Source organism: Sceloporus undulatus, chromosome 4 (assembly GCF_019175285.1).
Source record: "Sceloporus undulatus isolate JIND9_A2432 ecotype Alabama chromosome 4, SceUnd_v1.1, whole genome shotgun sequence".
Classification (NCBI taxonomy): domain Eukaryota; kingdom Metazoa; phylum Chordata; class Lepidosauria; order Squamata; family Phrynosomatidae; genus Sceloporus; species Sceloporus undulatus.
In genome coordinates this window covers 107,507,283-107,529,099 of record NC_056525.1, presented here as the reverse complement: position 1 = coordinate 107,529,099, position 21,817 = coordinate 107,507,283, and the positions used below count along the sequence as shown (strand labels likewise).

The 21,817-nt window shown below is 40.8% G+C and overlaps 1 protein-coding gene across 4 annotated transcripts in view; it reads right to left on the bottom strand.

Annotated features, from left to right (window-relative positions):
• DPYD (dihydropyrimidine dehydrogenase) overlaps positions 1 to 21,817 on the bottom strand; it is a 617,920-nt gene that overhangs the window by 568,318 nt on the left and 27,785 nt on the right. Inside the window, exon 1 of one of the 4 annotated variants that reach the window (XR_006103752.1) lies at positions 15,315 to 15,431. The exons of 1 other annotated variant lie outside the window; for it this stretch is intronic. Coding sequence is in view for 2 of the 3 variants with exons in the window: in XM_042465740.1 (XP_042321674.1) it covers positions 15,315 to 15,407 (93 nt within the window). In the remaining variant the exon portion in view is untranslated. Of the gene's footprint in view, positions 1 to 15,314; positions 15,433 to 21,817 lie in introns of those variants that run through there. 2 more of the 4 variants (XM_042465740.1, XM_042465741.1) reach the window with 2 other exon arrangements.

The following is a 21,817-nucleotide window of genomic DNA, read 5'->3' as shown; positions in this document are numbered from 1 at the left end:
TTGTTCTGCAACTATTTCCATTTCAGATGTTCTCTTATAATTTAAATGAGATTTACTTATTTACTTACCTACTTATTGACAGCAGTAAGAAGCAAATTTCTATGATGTGTGTGTGTGTGTGTGTGTGTGTGTGTATGAGTGTAATAGACATTTGCTTCTTACTGCTGTAAATTCGGTGTTACAAACAAGTACGTATTACTTTCTACATCACAGGATGAATCTGCCCAGTTGTCAATACATTTCCATACAACTTCTCCTGCCTCTTAAAATAGGCATCTTCCTATCTGGTCTTGTTTTATTCCTAACACATCTGGAATGCCCCAAGATGAGGGAGACCATCTTCAAATCAATCTCTTAGAAAAGAAGTCAAGGTAGTGCATTGCAGCAAACACAAGAAATCTTACATACTTCTTTTGTTAGGCTTCATGGTGCCATGGGAGCCTTGTTGTCTCTATAGCAGTTTTAAAAATAAGAAGTAATTCTAAACACTGAATAGAATGTAGATGACATTCAGAACTGACACCCTGCTGTGAGGTTCTGATGTTAAATGGAGCAGTGCAGTTGTCTCCACATCCATGGATGCCCCCGTGTTATTGCCATTAACAATGACATGTAGTTATTTATATATTTAACACAGTTATTCACACACTGTTTTTCAATAGAGTAGCTAGATGCAAAAGGTGAAAGGGATCTTGCACATATAATAGTTATGCAAGTAAAAGGATGTTCAGCAGGTCTAGCATGAGAATCTCTCTCTCTCTCTCTCTCTCTCTCTCTCTCTCTCTCTCTGTGTGTGTGTGTGTGTGTGTGTGTACATGCCTGCCTTCAAGTCATCTGCCAATTTATGGCAAGCCCATGAAAATAAACCCAGTGAAATCCCCTCTTCTACACAACAAGAGCCTTGTCCATTTTGCAGCTACATTATTCTTCATATATAGCTTTCCAAGAAGATGCTGATAATAATAATAATAATAATAATAATAATAATAATACATAAGTAAAATCCCCCCCCAAAGAAACAAAAAAACACCAGAGAAAATTCTGGTGTAAAACCTCATAACCAAATAGCACCCTAAAACTCATTGGCAAATGAAAAGTTTATCACTTGATGCCTACAATAAAATAAAGACATAAATCCAGCTCTTAGTCTCAGCAAAAGCAGATCCACTCAATCAATGGTACTTAGGTTAAAGACAATGTATTACTGTATTCTGCTATTGATATCTCTGTCTGTTCTCTAGTTTGAAATGGTGATTAGATTAGACCAAAGATGGCATCAAGTGAAATTTGCTAAGGACAAAATTCCATAAATGAGATGCCAAAACTGAAAAGTCCATGTTTACTGAGATCTGCCATAGTTAACCTGTTCCTCTTGTTCAGAATCACTATCCATTGAGAGGATAGTGGAGCTGACTATGTACTTGCAAAGGTAAAGCATAATTCCTGACAGGCCTGATTTGGCACATCACATTCTTCCTAGTGTTGGCATCGTTCTTCTAATAATCTTCTTCCTCATTATATCCATCTCCTCTCCTGCTGTTCCAGTAGAGTCTGTTCTGCTCTAATGGAAAACTCTTCATCTTCCCTAGAGAGTTGTCCTGTACATACTGTACCTTCTCCCTTGAGAAAGAAGCAATCAGTTTATACTTCTTCCAAGGATAGCTTCCTACATCCTCAGGAAGAAAAACAGATGTGACACAGATGTTCTACATCACCCATACCAGCTTTGCCAGTGTCCCTATATCTTTGTCTTTGGCATTCCCCTAAAACTTCCATGTAAAATACCCATTTAACCCAGCTGTTCCTGATTTCCTGCTCACATGTTCAAAGGGACTGTGGCAGCAGTTTGACAGAGGTATTGCATATCCTTCAACATTTCACGGGGGGGTGGGGGGATAGGACATGGCTAGAGAAATGGGATGACAGGACTGGCTGTGCCAGACTGGGCTCTATGCTACTGGCTGTTAGCTCTGTCTCTAGCAAGTCAGTGACTCACAGCCTTTCAACATTCACTGTCGCAGCAATAGGTCTTCCCCTTCAGAAGACGTGTCCAACCAGAGCACAGGCCTAAAAGACACTAAAATGAACAAACTTTCAAACAGCTCAGCTATATGAACAGTCCTAATTCAAAAGCACAGGTTCACCTTGTGTATTTATTTAATCAAGAGGCAATACAACATCTTTAATGTTTTCCCCCCTTATATGAAAAAAATATATATTTGGAAATGGAGAACTAGCACCCACAGATAGAATGGATTGGGCTAAAAACTCTTTCTCTGAGATGATTTTCTTCTTGTGAGGAAAATATTAAAGGCATTTGCATGCACATGTAAACACTCCTGCATACACTCATTCCACCACTGTAGAATATTCACAGTACTTTGTGGCTAGACCAGGCCCCAGTCACTCCCTGGACTTATGTGTAAATATCCTGATCATATCAGCATGTATCTATAAAGTTAAACAACAACATGTATGAGAGATGTCCCTTATATGCCTGGCAGCTATCCCTTATTAGAAGATATGTACTTAAGGCAAGAGGAGAAACAGAATGGTTCCCAGTTGGCAAGGGGGTTAGGAAAGGCTTCATTCTATCACTTTACTTACTCAACTTGTACAAAGAAAATATCATATGAAGAGGAGGTTTTGACTTAGAAGGAGGAGGAGTGATGATAGGAGGAAGGAAAACCAGCAATCTAAGATATGCAGATGACACAATACTACGAAAACATCATAGACTTGGAATAATTACTAAGTAAAGTCAAAGAAGAAAGTGCAAAGGCAGGCTTGCTGCTGAACATAAACAAAACAAAAATAATGACCAGGAAGGATCTACATAATTTCTACCTAGACAATGAGGAAATAGAAATAGTGAAAGAGTTCTCATACCTGGGATCAACACTGACAAGAAAGGAGACTGCAGTCAAGAAACCAGAAGACAACTAGGAATGGGAAGGACAACTATGAAAGACCTAGACAAGATCCTAAAGAGTAAACCTATACAACTGAGCATAAAAAGTTAGAATCATCCAAACCATTGTATTCTTCAGACCCATGTATGGACGCGAGAGCTGTACAGTGAAGAAAGCAGATAAAAAGAAAACCAACTAATCTGAGATATAATCCTGGAGAAGAGTACTGCCAAAAAGTCAAACAAATGGGCCCTTGAATAGATCAAGTCTTAAATCTCCCTGGAAGTCAAGATGATCAAAATGAAGCTGAGATTGTCAAAATGAAGCTGTCATACTTTGGCCACATCATGAAAAGGCATGAGTCATTTGAAAATACAATAATGCTAGAAAGGTGGAAGGGAATAGAAAAAGAAGATGACGGCACACCAAATGGATAGACTCAGTTACGGCGGTCATAGGCCTGTATCTACAAGAGTTAGAGCAGGGGAGAATATGGGGAATTGAAGATATCTCATCCAGGGGTCAACTCAACAGCAGTTAAAAATAAACAACCCCTGCTTTAGGGTTGGGAAGCTTTTCCTTTTATATAGACTGAACAAGATGCAAAAAAAAAGACACAAAGAGAAATTTGTGATTCATGTAATTTATGATCATAGGTAGTATTTTGATTTTACTGAGAAACAAATGGCTAACGAAAACCAATCTTTCATTTGGTATTTAGGTAGCGCATAAACATATTAATAGATACTGTACTTCCTCATTATCAACTTTGCATGTCATGAATTTCAACTGTTCCTTATTGCTATTTTGAAACCCTAGCTACTTTAGTCTGAGATCAGAAGTAACAGCTGGTTGGAGAAAACAGATGCAGAGAAGCAGCCCTGGACACATGTGTGGGGCAAGTACAGGATGTTTACAGGCTCAGTTTTTGCCCGTTTTCTGCCCATGCTCAGCTTTAAATCCTTCCAAGCTCACTTTATGCAAATTCAGAACAATAGGAGTTAGGTTTGGGCTACAATAATGCTGAGAGTTTGGCTCTATGTCACACAAATGTATAACGTGAATTGGAGGTGCAAGCACAGAATCAAATAGTCCAGGCCCAGGCAAAACTTTTGTACAACCCACTTGGGTGGCCAGCTGCTAAAATACCAAAAAGAGTCTAGAGGCTGGTTTTACAGACTATTTGTATAGCAATTAAAATGCATAGACTCTTTTATAAATCTTTAATGTTGCATTTGCCAAATGTACTAAGCATTACAAAACACTCTGCAGCTTTTGAACTGAATATTATATTACTAATATGATACCATAACAGATGTACGCCTTTGAATATGACACCATTCGGTTTTCATGTTTTCCAAACTTGGAAGAAACCCCATGTTTACTATTCTTAAAATGCTATTAAGATGGCTCCAAATGTGAACACTTTCTGAAATGCAGCAAGTTTACAGTATATGAATAGGGGAGAAGCTGTAACTCCCCAGATGCTGCTGAACTACAATTTCCATCATCAGTGGACAGGTTGGCTGAGATGAGAGTGGGAGTGCAATAACAATGGGAGGAAATGCCCCACATTGCTTTAGAGTATTACAACCACATTCTCGAGCAAATTCCTTTACTTTAAAGGTAAGTCTTCAAAATTAATACATTGGTTGAATAAGGAAGTTTGGCTGTCAGACACAGGCTGGAGCAGATGGACAGGAAAAAGCAGCTCCATCCTCCTTTATCTGAAAGCAGGTTGAACTCCCGGTGTCCACACCACCCACATCAAAGGCAGCCCAAACACCCATGAGATGTCTGCATGGTGTGGTGTCAAGCCCTACCATGCAATTATTATTTTTTGCCACCTGCCCACTATGCATGTGCACCATCTAACAAACACACCAACAGCAACCACCAGTTACTTTCCTCTTCCTGCACAGATACCATTCCGTTAGACACACACTCATATAATCAGCCACACAGTTGCACATGCATTGCGCTACCTATACAGTGCAATGTTGTGTCCAGTGGCAAAGCGCAGTCATGGTGAACCCCCCCCCCTTTACATGCTCCCTTCAGCACCTTCACCTCATGTCCCCCTGTTGGACTGCCTGGTTTGTGTATGTAGCAATTATATCCACTGCATTATTGGCCATCACATTTTTGCTTTGCCACAACCCTGCACTAGTGCCAAGCTGTTTATATGCTGGTGAAAAGATACTCATTTTCTGCCTTGAGTTGGAGTATCCCAGCTTCTTTTTGCTCCAGTTTTTATCTCCAGAGTGCAGCTTTGTTTCGCTTTCCACCCACTTTCACCTCATGCGTTGTCTAAGTGTACCCCTTGAAAGCACTTGGAAGCAGCTTTATTTTCCCCATTTGTTTCACCCCATAATCCAACTGTGCACCTACTGTAGCACTGAACAATTTCCTCTACAAACAGTGGTATGCCTACAGCCTTCTCTAGCCTTTCCCACACAATGCAATCTAAAAATTTGTTTATTTATTTATTTAAATTCATTTATATCCCGCCTTTCCCCTCAGAGGGACCCAAGGTGACTCGCAGATAAAACCTTTAAAATTGTTGTAGAATTCAAACAATATATATATATATATACACACACACACACACACACACACACACACACACACACATATAAAATCACATAAAATACACACAATATAAAATATAATATAAAATCACATAAAATATACACAAGTTAAAAACAGACTAAAAACCCACCTGCTCCATAAAAGCACCCTGCTATGCATTATGTACAGAAAACCTGCCGGCATAAAAATGTTTTTACTTGCCGGCGAAAGCCCAGCAGGGAGGGGGCCATCCTAGCCTCTTGAGGAAGGGCATTCCAGAGGGTGAGAGCAGCCACTGAGAAGGCTTTCTCTCATGTCCTCAACAGGTGAGCCTGTGATCTTGATGGGACCGAGAGAAAGCCTACTCCTGCAATCTTAGGGCTCTTGCAGGTTCATATGGGGAGATACCATTTCTCAAATAGTCTGGACCCAAGCCTGTTCCTAAGGGCTGTAGCAGGAGTGAAAGGGGAAGATTTTGCTGGCACCACTAGATCTTGTTCATTATATTTAACTTACAAAAGCCCTGTAACTGTGCTTGTGAACCTCACGTTTGAACAGGGAGATTTGCAACTGGTTTGACACTGTCAAAGCCTATGATTTAGACTGATTTGCTTTGCACAGAAATAAAGCTACTCAAACTGATTGAGAAATATTTACTTAGATGGGGAGAGAGAAGCAAGGAATAGGGTTGCTTTTTTTCCCTCTTCCTGGCAAGGCTCCTGGATCTTTAAGAACTGCATGAGAGGAAGAAATTAAATTACTGACCCTTAAAGCAAGATTCATCCAAAAAAATCTTAATTTCTAGAGAGGGACATATGGGGGAAAGGCATTCCCAGAGCAAATGCTGTCAATACCACGCAAATTAGTAAATTAGGTTCATTTGTTGATGGCACACAACCATCAAGGATGAACATAATTATGCAATATGGTTTTTCATCATTTCATATTCTGTCACTCTGTCATTTACCAATTGACTAGCCGCTAGAGGAAATGTAAACTCACAACACCACTTTCCCAGATCATAGGAGAGGGCTTCATCCCAATCAAAATGATAAAAACAGAAGATAATTCTGATGCTTCTCAGCTTCCAGTTATCATTCAAAAATTAATAAAAAGAAGCCTATTTTCAGTGAGTGCTCTTGTCTCACTTTCTTTCCATCACTTGTTTATATACTGCTGTTGTCACTAGGAACACTAATGCAAAAGTGTTTCATTCTAAACTCAGAAGCAAGTGACTCACCATGGCAATGGCTGCACTGAGCAGCACAGTGAGATGCCTGTGCAAACAACCACCCAGCGTAAGAATGGAGGGCTAAGATTATATAAGGATATAAGGTATATAAGGATGTTCCAGGATGCCCTGAAGTCACCTGGACAGTGCAGACAGGACCTATGATTCCACTGTAAATGTCATGGCTGCATTCTATGGAATCCTAGGATTTGTAGTTTGGTGAAACACTAAAGCTCTCTGGCTGAGAAGTACTCCATAATTCCATAAGTAGTTAACTGTCATAGTAGTTAAAGCGGTATCGAAATGCTATAACTCTATCATGTGAAAGGGCCCTGATGCTACCTATTGGGAAGCAATAATTTTGTCCATGTTCTCCCTTTCCATGCAATCATGCTGGCTACATAATCACAGAGTAACAGAGATGAGCACCCCCTCATGGTCAGACACAACTTGACAACCTTGACAATGGGGAATACCTTTACCTTTTCTCTCTTTGTATAGTTCTTAATCTTTAAACTAGATGTAGACATGGCAGGGCTTCAAGTGGGGCACATGGAACACTTGGCTATCCTAGAACACATGGCTATCCTAGAGCTATAAGAGTAAACAGGTTTTAACTATGGTTTCATAAAATAGTGTCAAGAACATAGCTTCCCTGCCTTGCCCTTTTCTTTCTTATGAAAAGCGGTGCACTACTGAAAAAGTACATTTCTGACATCAAAGTTGAAGTACATGAATATTTAGCTGAGGCTAAGAAATTAGATTCTTATTCAGGACCACCTCAGTATTACACAAATTTCCCACATTCTTAACTTCTAAAACCCAAACTGTTTTCCCAATTGTGATAGTTACCTCCCTAGCTCCCACCAATAACTAATGGGGAGCCCTCTGAAAATTTTAGTCTGAATCCCCTGGTTAGTTTTTTCTTATTTCACCCCACTGTTTTGCACCAAATTGCATGAGGAGATGCTCAAACTCGGATCCCTCACTCGAGAGACTCCCACACTTTTCTTTGCCTCTGGGCCACTCACTCTGTAGGGAGACAGAAAACTCACTATTTTGAGTGTTCTCGGCAATGAAAGTATTATTAATTCCTGGTAGCATTTTATTTATAGTTTCTTAAAATGCCTCAAGTGACCACTCATTGAACCAAAAAAAAGAGAAAACTTTATTTACAAGATGGTTGATTACAGTATCTTTCTTATGTATGGTATTCAGAATTGATACAGTGTCTATTTGCTTAAACGATTACAGCTTACACTGAAGCTGTGCGACAAAAGAACGAATGGTGCACGTGCTCTGCTGCGCCACAAGCACAAGCCCCATTATATTGAAAGTGGCTAGAACACACATTTTTCAGCTTATGCCGGGTTGGGGGGGGGGGGGCAGAATGGATCCCCCTCATAAGGTAAGGGTCCACTGTACAAAGATTTACAGTATCTGTTACTATATTCTATAAATGGCCTCTAGTTACAGTTTCACATAAAACCTTTGACTAGAATCTGAGTTTTTAAACTTTGTTGCTACTTTATGACTTTCTCAGCCACACCAATTCAATTTCGGTTCGGTTCCCTATCTTTCTACACAAGCCTCACTCATCCTATTTATACCCGCTCCTGCGAGTAGCCCCCACATTTTCTTTGCTAGGCTCCCATTGACTGTTGCTAGGCTCACTCTGATTGGGTGTTGTCAACATCCCAATCTGCTTTTTCTCCACACCCATTTAAAGCAATAAAATAATACCAGCCTTAGTTGGATATAATATTTGGTCTCTGTTGCAATCTGTCTCATTGTTCTACTTTGTCTGACCAAACAAGCAAACAAACAAACAAACAAACAAACTCTCCCCTAAACTTCTGCCTCTCCTTTCTTTATTATATCTTTATGATCACTTTAAAACTTTAGATTGATCCTTTCTATATTGTAAAATGTTTTATATGGTTTTCAGTGTGTCATTGGGAAATGAAAGCCTTGCAGGGTAGAATTCCATTAAGTCATATAAGATCTTACAAAAAAATGCTTCCCTGACACTGTGACACATTTAATGTAAAGCAGCTCCAATTAAAACTTTTGAAAAGTCAAACAAAAAACCTTGAAAAGATTCACTGGCAGAAGATGATGGCCTTTTCCAGTTATCCTAACCACCTGCCTCTGGAATCAGCATCGTTTCATACATCATAATTTTCTCATTTCAAGTCCTGACTTGTTCTAGGTGCCTTTCAAAAGAAAAGGATGATTAATTAAAAAGAAAGAAAGTTATTATGTCAGAGAAGTCTATTTAAGGCCAAGCAAACTGCCCATCTGCAGCAAAGTAAAAGATGGGCAACAGAACAGCTCTGTATATGCCACAATTTTCCAGTAGCACAACAGAATGCAGTTAGTTGTAGGCAGTGGCTGCAGAACTGACTTCCTAAGAAGCTCACTTTTCATATTGCATCTTAGTACTTATAAAGCCAGCCTTAGTTGGATATGGAGCCTTAGTTGGTAAATGTATTTTTGGAAGCATGTGTAGTTGAAGATGTATGCCTGGACTGTTTTGAGGCCAGGTTTCTGTGATGACCAGGAGAGCTTTGGCACCCTTAAAGCCAGTGCACCCACTATGTCTGTTCCTGAACTTGCCCGATTTTACTACAATGACTGATGTCATCCCCTTTGGTTCCTTGTGACCTGCTCTATATGGATCTGCTTTTGATAAGTATTCATGAAACTTCAGCTGGTGTTAAGTGGGGCTGGTTACAGGGAGCATACCACTCCCTTGCTACAACAGCTTGACTGGCTGGCAGTTTATTTCCAGGCACAATTCAAAGATAGTTTAGGTCTAGGTTATATAACCGAATGAGGATGGGTCTGCACAGGGCATAAAACATGTCCTACCCCACCCACCCCATCCTCCAGGCAATCGGTTTGGACAATGCAGGATCCAATCCTCATTTCTGGTGCAAAACATCCAGATGATGTATAGCCAGTTAGCTACAAACTCATGGTATACTACCCTTAAAATGGTTTTTTTAAAGTTACATGTTGTTTCAGATCTTCCCAGAAGATACTGAGCTCTCCAAAGCAATGCTGTTTACAACATGTCCCACTGTGTCACCCACTGTGACCAGAGGCATTAGCTCCTTTTGAGATCAGACTGAGGCACCCAGATATGTGACTGATGGTGGTTGCCTTGTAGTGGCCTTGTTTTCAGCCTCAGAGACAGCAACTCTGTGATGGGTAGCACGGGGGGGACACATGGGAACAACCCGGTGTCTCTCCAGAGTGCCAGGTAACTGGCGAGTGGGGGGGGGGGGCAGCTTAAGGCCAGAATATTCTGGCCCATGTAGACACTGCCTGAGTCTCCATATATGAGTCTGCCCAAGCCCTAAGATCCTCAGGAGAGGCCCTTCTCTCAATCCCACCACCTTCACAGGAACAGTGGATTTCAGTGGTTACCACTAGCCTCTGGCACACCCTTCCAAAGAAAGCTAGAACGATCCATTCCTTACTGTCCCCTTCTGTCAAAGGCAGAGGCAGCCAAAGGCTTTTTATTCCAACAACCTTTGGGGATTTGAAGGTTTTAAAAGAAAGGGCTTTTAAGAGGATGCTGTATTATTTTTATTCCTACTGTGTTTTAAATTGCTTTTTATTATTTTAATTGCATGTTTTAAATTGCCTCCAACGTTGTTTTAATGTTGATCTTTTGCATGTTTTTAACTATATTGTAATTTGGAAACTGCTTTGAGTCTCATTTTGGGGGGAAAGGTACAATATAAATAAAGTTAATAACAATGAGACAAGTCTATGTAGTCTATTACCTGTTTCTTAGTGGCCAAGAAGATCTCTTTTTCTCAGAAGCCAAGGAAGGCACAGAGAAAATAAACCTCTCAGATTGCCAGTGTGATGGCCAGGAGGGAGCACTGAGTTCTCCCTAAGAAATCCCCAAACAATATTTTCAATTGAAAAGATAGAGTAACACGGGGGGTATGGAAACACCTATTAAATACTTTCTTCTTTTGGAATGAGGGTGGCTTTTTTAAAAAGACAACATTTCATTTGATCACAGAAAAAATTGTTCCTTGATTTTAATATTTATTTTCCTTATTTCTTTGAAAGCAGTAACAGACACTTGTTCATTACTTCCTCAAATTTGCACTGTTGCTAATGTTTTGAGAAAAAAAATTCTCCAGAACTCTTCATTAGGCTATACCAACCAAAAAAAAATTGGCCTCACTGCATTTTCCTGCTCTTCAATGAATCCACAGCAACCCCATTAACTCCACACAAAAACACAGTAATGTGACATTGGGTTTAACCAGTCATACCTTTCCTCTACGTCTTTCTCTTCCCCCCCCCCCCCATGTCACTTTTTTTGTGGCTCCTTTTTCTCTGTCCCTCTCTGATCCTCCCCTCCTCCCGATCAGGACTGTGTTGTCTTTGTTTTTTATTTCAGTAAATGGAACACATTCCCTTTCCTCCTGGCATCCCTGGGTTGGTTGCTCATTCAAAGATCTCATGTACTCTCTCTCACATCCCTCCCATACATACATTGCAGATCTCCATATGAGCAAGCAACCAAATGATGGAGGAGATTGAGGGGAGGGAATGTGTGAGATCTCTGCATGATTGAGGGGCAAAACAGACAGCAGAACTCTCCCAGTCTGCCGGGAAGTTGCATGGCCAACCGCATGCGCGGTGGATCAACGGCATTTTGGCATCACAGCGTTTACATATGCTGCACCAAAGAAATGCTGAAAAACACCACCGTGGCAGCCAATGCACCCTTTCCCCAGTTCAAAAAGGAGCGGCTTTCTGCTGCTCTTTTTTGCGCTGGGAAAAGGCTGGGTTGGGGTTGTGATATACAGTTGCAATGCTCCCAACCAGGTGAGCAGAGACGGCAGCAAGTCGCTCCTTACCCACCATCTGTTTTGCCCCTGAGTGAATGAATGGTCAGTGGAGAAGGAATAGGCTAGGTTAAATGTTCCTTAGCCTATCTCTCTAAGTAGCTGAGAAGGAATAATCCCCTCATTTCACCTTGCTCTTGGAACAACGCTTTTAGCTAAGGTTTCTGACTTAATTTCCAAACAGGAAAAAAAATGTGTTTTCTCTCTCTTTCTCTCTTTCTGTGTTTGAATGACAAGCTATGAGCAACTGTGGTGTTAGTAATAAATGTATAATGTTTAATGACATTACCAGAGACCAACACTAGGTTTCAGGTTTTGGTCCAGAAAATTCAAGGCCTGGGGTGATCCTGACCTGGCAACCTTAATGGGCAGCCTACTTTAGATTGGCTAACTGGTGTCCAAATCCTTTTATTTATTATTTCTTCCAATTATTTATTAGTCACTTTCCAGGCAAAGCCTCCACAAGCAAAAAACAGAAAGAATATCTATGCCAAAAAAAGGGGGAGGGGGGAGAACTAAACAGACAGAAGAGAAAAACTGTTTGGATTATTCAGTTCACTTAGATCTATTGCAATATGTTGTCTCTGTGACTCATAGATTACATATACTCACACAGGTTTTATAAAGTAGCCACAAAATGCCCATTTATCAAATTAAAGTTGATAAAAATGTATCTTCACAGTACAGATGTAAGAAACATTTCTCAGCGCACTAGCAATCATTTCATTTGAAAAGGGAGGAATTTATTACATATAAGTTGGAGTAAGTGAATGAAAGGTTTGAGATACAGACACAAATAAAATATAAAATTGCAGATATACATCCCAAACCAAAGAAAGTTTGTCAGATTTAAGTCTCACAAAAATTAATAGGATGCAGTTTTGAAATTAATCTGTTCTGTTGTTTCCAATGAGCCTCAAATAATTTAACTTTTTCATGCTAGTCCCATTTTTACTTTAGAAATTAAATTATGTTACTGGACTATAAAGTCAGAAAAGCATAGATTCCCAAATAATTTCAAACTTTTTTTATTTCAGGTATTTTAACACTTTGATCTATGGGACATGCCATTATATGGCATGTTTTATTCTATCAGATCAGCCAATACTAACTGGCTTGTGGCTCACTTTGAACCTCGAAATACCATGATCAAACTGGCAAAGGTATTCACTTGCATATGCATACACACACTTGAGAAGTGCTGTGAGCTAAGAGACTTTACTATCCACTGGTTTTCTCTGCTATATATTACAGTAAACAGATTTGTCAGTCCCTTATACAGTCAGCCCTTCTTATACACATATTTTTTATACATGGATTCAAGCATCCAAGGTTTGAAAATGTTCAGAAAAGGTATAAATTTCAAATATCAAACCTTCATTTTCCATTTTTTATAAGGGACGCCATTTTGCTATGTCATATTTAATGGGACTTGTTATCTACAGGGGATCCTATAACCAAACCCCAGCGTATAACAAGGGTCCACTGTACAAGTATGTGATGTAGTTAGCCCTTCCCTAACTTGGCATGCTTCCGATAGATGATCACAACTTCCACAGGGCAAAGCAACACTGGATGGGTGTAATGGTAGCTGTAGTCTAGCATATCAGGAAGGAATAAGATTCAAGAAAAGAGCTTGGAATATAATTTAAGAACTGTTTGGGGTGTTTACAAAGAGAGTATTTTTCCAGTGATGTCCACTGAGAGGTGAGTGACTCATCACATCGAGAGCAACCTGTAGGAATCGTTGTTGTCTTGCTCTTTGATATAATTCATACTTTCTTTCTTTTGCCATCCTCTGCCTATCTCAAGACACAAACATGTGCAGCCAAAGTTAAGCTACAACAACCCATACATTGATGGACAGGCATGCCTTCCATGAAAACTGAGACATGTGTGGCTAGGCAACATTGGAGTGTGGTCAAGATGGCAAAAGTTATTAATGAGGAAGAACACACAAGCTAGGAGAGGTTGCAGATGTATGCTTTTGCTTGACCCTGCAGGGAAGGGCAAGATTCTGGCCCCTTCAGTCCTCTCCCCTTGCTGAGTCAAGGGAGTGCAATCACTTTTGCGCTCTGAACTCAGTTTGCAGGAACTGAAGTAAGTGGAGAAAGGAAGAGAAAGAAATTAGAACATTTTAAAAATAGCTGAAAAGTGGGTTGACAGGATTAATTGGAACTATCCCTGCCAAATCAGGGCAGTGAAAGGGTATGAGGGGAACAGCCACCTGATCAAACTGTAACTAGTAAGGTGGGCTTTAGAGCATATGCTGGGAGAAAGTTAAATTTGTTGACTTGATACCTTTCTTTTTTCTTTCTTCTTTTTTTCTTTTTAAGTAATACACTTTTCATGTTATCCTTCACAGCAAGCAGTGTTCAGTATATTATAAAGTACATCTGTCTCCCAAGTGGGAACAATCAGAATATATGTTATTTGTTTCTCCAAAAGTAATGAGCAGATTAGAACAATTAAGCTAAATATCTTAAGAATGTTGATCCACAGTGAGAAATATGTATCCAAGAATTTTCCCTAGACATCTGTTTTAATTGAGCTTGAAATTAATCTTGTGATCAGGTAACAATGATTTCAACACTACTATTAACATCTAAGTCTACAAATATATTGCCTTGTCACAAAAGGCAGCAAGACCTGCATTGCCAAGGTGTTGTTTTTGTTGCTGTTGTGTACCTCCAAGCCATTTTTGACTTATGGCGACCCTAAAGCAAACCTATCACAGGGTTTTCTTGGCAGGTTTGCCATTGCTATCCTCTGAGGCTGACAGACTGTGACTTGCCCAAGGTCACTCAGTGGCTTTTATGCACAAGCGAGGATTTGAATCCTGCTCTCCAGTTGTAGTCCAGCACTCAAACCACTACACCACACTGGTCTTCAAAGTCCTAAAAGTAAGGAACTTCTCAAATTTGTCTCTATAACATGCTGACAAGCCTTATCACTGTATTATATTTTTAACCTTGAAAGCTTTTTTTTCTTTCAGCAAAGTGGGGATATTTAGCGAACTGGGACAAGGGCAGACAGACAAGTAGGATGATGTTAAGCTTCTTTTAGGCAGCTCCCCTTACAGGCTATGGCAAAATGAACAACCACTCATCTCCACCCTACCCCGAGCATCTATGGAAGATGTTGCAGAGGAAAAGGGTGTGATTTCTTTTGCACAGATATATATTACTTCATTGCCATACTATAAGTGCTAAAGAAAAAGATTTCTTCTCCCCACCCCACTCCAGGTTTCTGAAAATATATGGCAGAGACTGTGCCAGCTCTTCTCTTTTGGGGGATGTTTTTGAATCTAACAGATTTTTTGTGCAGGACTATTTATTCACATCCCCCTAGCCAAAGGAAAAGTCCAACTGCTAGCCTCATGCTGCTAATAGGATTTCCCCAGCCCTGATTACCATGGAGTGCACATCACGGTTTTTACATCATTAATGCTGTATGTTGCTTTAGTTCCAGTAATATCATCAACAAAGGCTACAACTAGCTTCTAGCATAACTTGGAAGTATATTCATATCCATAGGAAAGTGGTTTAAACCAGGTCAGACTTCCATTAAAACTAACGGGACTAATATTAGTTTGTGAAATACAATGAACCATTAGCACTCATGTGTGTCTTCAAAATAATAAGCTGTCTCATATCAGGTCAGATTATTTGTCTATCTAACTGTCAATTCTAATGAGCAATGGCTCTCTAAGCTCACCTGGTGGTATTGTTTCTGATCACAAACTAGAGATGTGAAGGACTGATTGTAGAACCTTCTACATAAAAACCATATACAGTGGGTCCTCCACATTTGCTGGGGTTAAGGGCACAGAACCCCACATGAAAGTGGGAGGAAAAAACCACAAATAAAAACACTATTTTAGACCTGCAAGAACACCACTTTAGGAATCTCTAGGTCTCCAGTCCAGTGCATCTCTATGACCAATATCTGGCAGAAGTTGATCATAGAGAAAGGAACTACGAACACCTAGAGAAGTGTTTTCTCTAGGAATCTTTATGTCCTCCAGCATGACTCTATAGCCAACCTCTGGCAAAGATAATGCTAGAGGACCTAAAGATAACATATTAATCAAATGTGTGAACAATCAAATCCACAAAAGTCAAAGCTGCAAATATGGAAGGCAAACTGCATTGTACTACTGAGTTACCGCTGAGCTATCACCACACCTCTATATTCAACACCACCTTGGTCATCCATATCTTTGTTCCTCCTTATACCAAAGGCTTAAACCAGGCAATGGTATATATATATAAAAACACAAGGTTTTTTTGTTTGTTGGTTTGCATCCAGAGTTGGGAGAAAAGTGGCGTATACATGAATGAATAAATGAATAAGATGCATAGAAATATTACTACTTGGCTCAGATGTGGCCATCAAAATCTACCTAGGATGAAAAAAAAGGAAGTGTCTGGTTCTGCAGGACATAGAAGAATCATGACAAAAAATAAAGCAGAATCTTTCTTAGTAAGCACCTGATGCAAAAAACAATGCAAAAAACAATGCTGAGTTAACATGTTCACTCTGTCTCCTCACTGATGCAAACATATGCGACTACAGAACAAACCACTCTGCATGCAGTTGACTAAATGTGTGAATTCAAAGCACTGGCTTAAAACAAGTCCTAAACCCACTGAGCAATTTGGTTTGACACAGAACTGATAATATCTGATAGGGCTCCATAGCTCATTATAAATAATTGCTTTCATAAAGTGTATCTGATTTTTGGAGCAGCATATTAGAAGTTGGGGGTGGGAAGAGACTCAAGTAGGATTAATTGAACAAATTTTGCTAAGAGAAGCATGAACAGAAGTTCTCACTGGTTTGCTCTATGGATGAACCTCTCATAATGCATTCAAAAATGCAATTTATTCTCACCACCAAAAGAAAGGTGTTTCAATACATTGTAATTTATTCCCAGAAGACTGCTAAATGATAACTAATGCCATTACAAATGCATTATCTACAAAATATTTATTTTCTGTTAATTTCATTAAGCATTTCAATGCATCTTTACATTATATTCACTTGATAAAGACAAGTTGCTCACACTTCAGAATTCTAATTTGCTTCACCAGAAGTCATTTGTCTTCTAGCCACCATTCTGCCTGACCTAATCCAGCCTGATTAAGATGTGGATTGCCAATGAACAAATATGACAATAGTAGATACAGAAACCTCTTCATACTCCCTAAGTCATTGCAATTCAGGTCAGTACGAGACACAGGTAGGAAACACAGGGCTCCCAACTGCAAAGGGGACGCAGTGGTAAGTATTTGCAAGGCAGACATGGCAAATTAGTGCAAGAGGAGGCATGATGGACACAGACTAGATTAGGTTTATTGTATTTGCCAAATATATAGAATTCAAAGACATGGCCATGTTAGTCTGGAGAATCAGTATGAAAACTGATATTGTAGCATCTTTGAGACTAACTGAAAGAAAGAAGCTGGTAGCATGAGTCTTCGTAGAATTGAGCCTACTTCCTCAGATGCAGGTTTGGAGTGGAGAATCCAGCTAAAGACCTATATAAGATGCTTGTGTGTGAGGATGTCAATTCAAATTCAAAACCTTGTTGATATGGAGATAAAGTGACAAGTTTAGTTTTTAACTATGGTAGTTGAGGGACAAAGGCAGGAGGAAGGATGTTGCTTAAAGCCAAGAAGAGTTGATAACCATATGAATGTATATTGGAATGGAGTGTGGGAAACAGAGAGTGTTCATCATTGACTGTCATTAATGCTGAACTGGTTTCCTCATCTCCATACCCACAAGGTTTTGCATTTGAATTGTCATTCTCATACACAACAGGCTTATATAGGTCTGTCTCGGGATTCTCCATTCCAAACATGTAGGTCTAAGAAAACTCATGTTACCAACTTTCTTCTTTCAGTTTAACTCAAAGGTACTACATGATCCCTTTGCATACTGCTAAATATATAGTTTAGAATTCAGACTTCCTATGAAATCATATGATTTCAGACTGTACATAGGAGGAGGAGGGAATGCACATGGGTGTTTGCATGATCTTCCCTTAAAATAAGTGCCTTTGCAATAGGGATGCCATATCCTGCCGGTAGGCGGGACAAACCCACTTTTGGTGCTCCTGTCCCGGTCCCGGTCTGGTTTTGCTCCAAAGGTGGGACTGCCCCACCCACGCCCACCCACCTCCTTCTCCACCTCCTTCTCTTCTGGCCACATGCGGCTGCTCATGCAGCCAGTGGGCCCTCAGACGCCTCCTCCTCCTCCTCCTCCAGCTCTGCCTCCCGGGCCCGAGGAAAGCACCTAGCGCGGTCACGTGGAGGAGGCAGTGGGTGGCTGCCTGCCTGCTGCCTTGGTGCACGGGCGGGCGGGGAGCGCTCCAAGCCAGGCAGGCACCTCCGCCTCCTCCTCTGCCTCCGCCTGCTGGGGCCAAGCCAAGCGCCCAGCGCGGTCGTGCAAAATCGTGCGAGGCGGAGGCAGAGGAGGAGGCGGAGGTGCCTGCCTGGCGCACTCCCCCCGCCCGCGTGGCCAAAACAAGGCAGCAGGCAGCCACCACCACCCCGCCTCCTCGCCTCACGTGCCTCCGTGCAACCGTGCAGGCACTTCCTTGGGCCCGGGAGACGGAGGCAGAGGAGGAGGCTGAGGCGGAGATGGATGGCTGCTTACCTGCTGCCTTGGCGCGCAGGCGGGTGGGGAGGGCACCAAGCAGGCAGGCACCTCTGCCTCTTCCTCTGGCCTGCCTCAGCAGCCAGCCAAGCGCCTAGCGTGGTCGCACGGAGGCGCGCGAGGTGAAGGTGGGTGGCTGCTGCCTGCTGCCTTGGCGCACAGGTGGGAGGGAGCATGCCAAAGACAACCACCCATCTCCTCCTCCGCTTGGGCCCAGGAGGCAGAGGAGGAAGGAGGGAGGGAGGGAGGGAGGAAGGAAGGAGAGGAGGAAGGAAGGAAAGAAGGAGGAGGAGGAAGGAAGGAGGAGGAGGAGAGGAGAAGAACGAGGAGGAAGAGGAGGAGAGGAGGAGGAAAGGAGAGGGAGGATGACCGTGTGAGCGCAGCCGACCAATGTAAGTTGCTCTATTTTTCAAACTCATGCGCAGTGGAAAAAAGCCAAAGTCCCTTGACCAAGTACACACTTCTGAGAAGTACAGTTGAATCCGAGGGCAAATCCCTTCTTTTGTTAAACCACCTTGACATATTCAGTATGAATGCATAGCATGTTCAGTGTGAAACCCAAAGAGTCTGGTTATCGAATAAGCTCTGAAATAAGCAAGAGGCCATGTTAAGTAAGCCATGTTCAATGCCCAAATGTGTGCTGTTTGGAATGGGGGGAAGGGGGGTGGCCAGAAAGGGAAAGTACATTTCTGCCATCTGTCTAGGATAATGCCCAAATGTCCTCCATTTTTATCATGCCTAAGAACATGCATTTATAGTAACATTTAAAAAACCATCATTTTTCTGCATGTCCTCCTTTTAAAAAATGTGCCCTACATTTGAAAAATTTATCCTACATTTGTCCCGGTTTGGAGGTCCAGACTTATGGCAACAATGGAATGTTAGCAGGTCAGGAATAAATTCGAGAACCTACCAGTCCCTTGATATCTTGGGGTTTTAGGTAGGGATGCTTTTGAACACACTACTGTCTCACCAACACTAGAGCTCAAGAAGAGTCAACAGACTGGATAATGGATTACAGCAAAAGCAAACTGTAGACTGGTTTGAAAGTAACACAAAGGATCAAAATGGCAGATTAAGAAAAAAGAAACTGAAGGCATGAGGAATAAGGGAAGGAGATGGCAAGTACATTAAAATATTCAAAGTACAGTATTAAAACATTCTAAATAAATTGTTGGTCTAATGGTAAATCACTGTTGTAGTTACAGATCAGTTGTAATGAATAAGGCTTGGGATTTACAATCTGCAGACCCTGCTTCACTGATATTTGTCTTGTTTTTGTACTCCAAGATCTGGGTAAACTGGTGACACCGCTAATTCATTTACTTCAGAACCTGATGGATTATCTTGCAATTTTCAACAGATCGAAGTGGAGGGAAACCAACCAAAACCACTATGAGGTGGAAAAACATGATCTTATCTGTCAGTAGGAGACAAAGCCACAGTATCATCATCATCATCATCACATCATCATCATCCTTTTCTCCCCCAATATAGTGAATTGATTCAAGAGCAAATTAACCCTGAACTCTCACTAGAAGACCAAAGGGCTGTCATAAACTGGGACTATCATGACTCTCTTGAAAAAAGGTAGTGTCTGGGAAAATGAAAGGCAGCAGGAGAAGAGGAAGACTGTGTTACAGGAAGAATGGCTGAATCAAGGAAGCCAGAACCCTGAGTTTGCAAGGCCAGAGCCATACAATTACTGAAAGGTTATCTTGAATACCTCTCTTTCTGAAAGCTGAATCAATCAAAGCCAATTTGAAGGCACAATAATAACAACACAGTTATGAATGCTATCATGTCCCTTCTTGGCATTAAATAAATTTTCTTTCGCTATAGGTAAGGTAATCCATCCTTTAACAATTCATTGTTATTGTTGCCAAATCTTAATCCCAGGAAGATATTCTTCCAAAGGGATTATAGACAATGGTCACTAGGCAATGGTTGTGTACTTTACCTAGATAAAAACTCCAGCAGTAGCTAGAACCATTAATTCACTAGAAAAGGCTGAAACAAGTAGAGAGAAGCAGCAGTTTATCTCTAGTGTAAAACAGAAACAGACTTAAATGACCCCAGTGCAAATGCTATGAAATACAGAGTGATCAGGGCTGTCCTAAATGTATAGCCTCCTGAAGCACAGCTGCCTCAGTCAAGGATCACTGCCACACTGCAGAAATAAGGGCAGATGCCACATGCTGACCTTGGAGAAGAGAAGAAATAGTAGTCACAGATCCAACATGCCTAGCCCCAGATACAGATGAACGACCCCCATTCCAACTGCTACTGTCCTGGGAAAAGAGTAACCAGGAGTATCTGCTGGAATTGATGCCCTTCCCCACTGCCATTCTCTTCTCCTTTTGTGTCATGTCTTTTGTAGATTGAAAGCAGGAGGGCAGGGAACTGTCAAATTAACAACAGCTAAGGTGTATAGTATCCAAAGCACAGCCAATCTGTTTGGTCCAGGAACCCAAAAATCCCATAAGTATCTCATTCTCGACTTGACAATAAGACTAAAAGAGAAACAAATTAAGTGTGTTGCCTGAAGTGGCCGACTCACTCTATGCACTCTCATTTAGTCTGGCTCTGAGAAAAAGAAATGGAAAATTCATTTGCCTCATTGTTTAGCTTTCAACATTTAAATGAGACTTCCACTTGATTTGTTTTAAAAAGTGCCATTTGAACTGTTTGGTTTGATAAACTGCAAACTTTTCAGATCACACTCGCAAACCTCCCCACCAAAACAACAGAATATATCTGAAACATTCCAGTGCTAAATGGTGGTTATCTTGCCATACATTTAGTTCCCTTTTGAAAAGTACACCATATTCAAGAGGGTTAGAGAATCAATGAAGTCAATATGCACTGCCTTCTTTATGCAGCATCCTAAAAGCTTAACTGGCTTAATATCAAACTGCCATGAGTAAAGGTCCTGTCCTGAAAAAGGTTACGAATGTTTATCAAACAAACAAACAAAAAATTCAGACGTGATATCGTGTATCAGCCGGTGAAAAGTTAATAATCTTCAGATCTAACTTGCAGGGCAAATCAGTATTCAAGTTACTGCTGCTTAAGTTTAATCAGTAACAAATTTAGTGATGTTTTTTTATTTTGCCAACTAATGCAGGCTTCTTAGAATGTAATTTAAGACTAATGCACTAAGTGCTGTCATCTGACACACCAGCATAACCAGTCACAGAAGCTAGTTTACCAAGAAGTGCTAACATTATACAGTATTGGCTTCCCATACTATTAAGCAAGTCACACTCTCTCAGCCTCAGAGGAAGGCAAAAGCAAACCTACTGAACAAATCTCACTGACTGACTGGTTTGCCTTAAGGTACCTAAAGTAAAAAATCACTACTGCAGTGCCATGAACTTGTGTTATTCCAAGTCAAAATACTAGTGATAATACCATTCTGAGACACTAGGGATCAAACTTTCAGTTTCTCTATGTTGCATCTTGTGCTAAAATTCCAGGCTTATTTCAGGAAGCTGGAAATAACCAACAAAAGTACTATTTGCTATGGAATGGCTCTGGCTTAGAAGTTCATT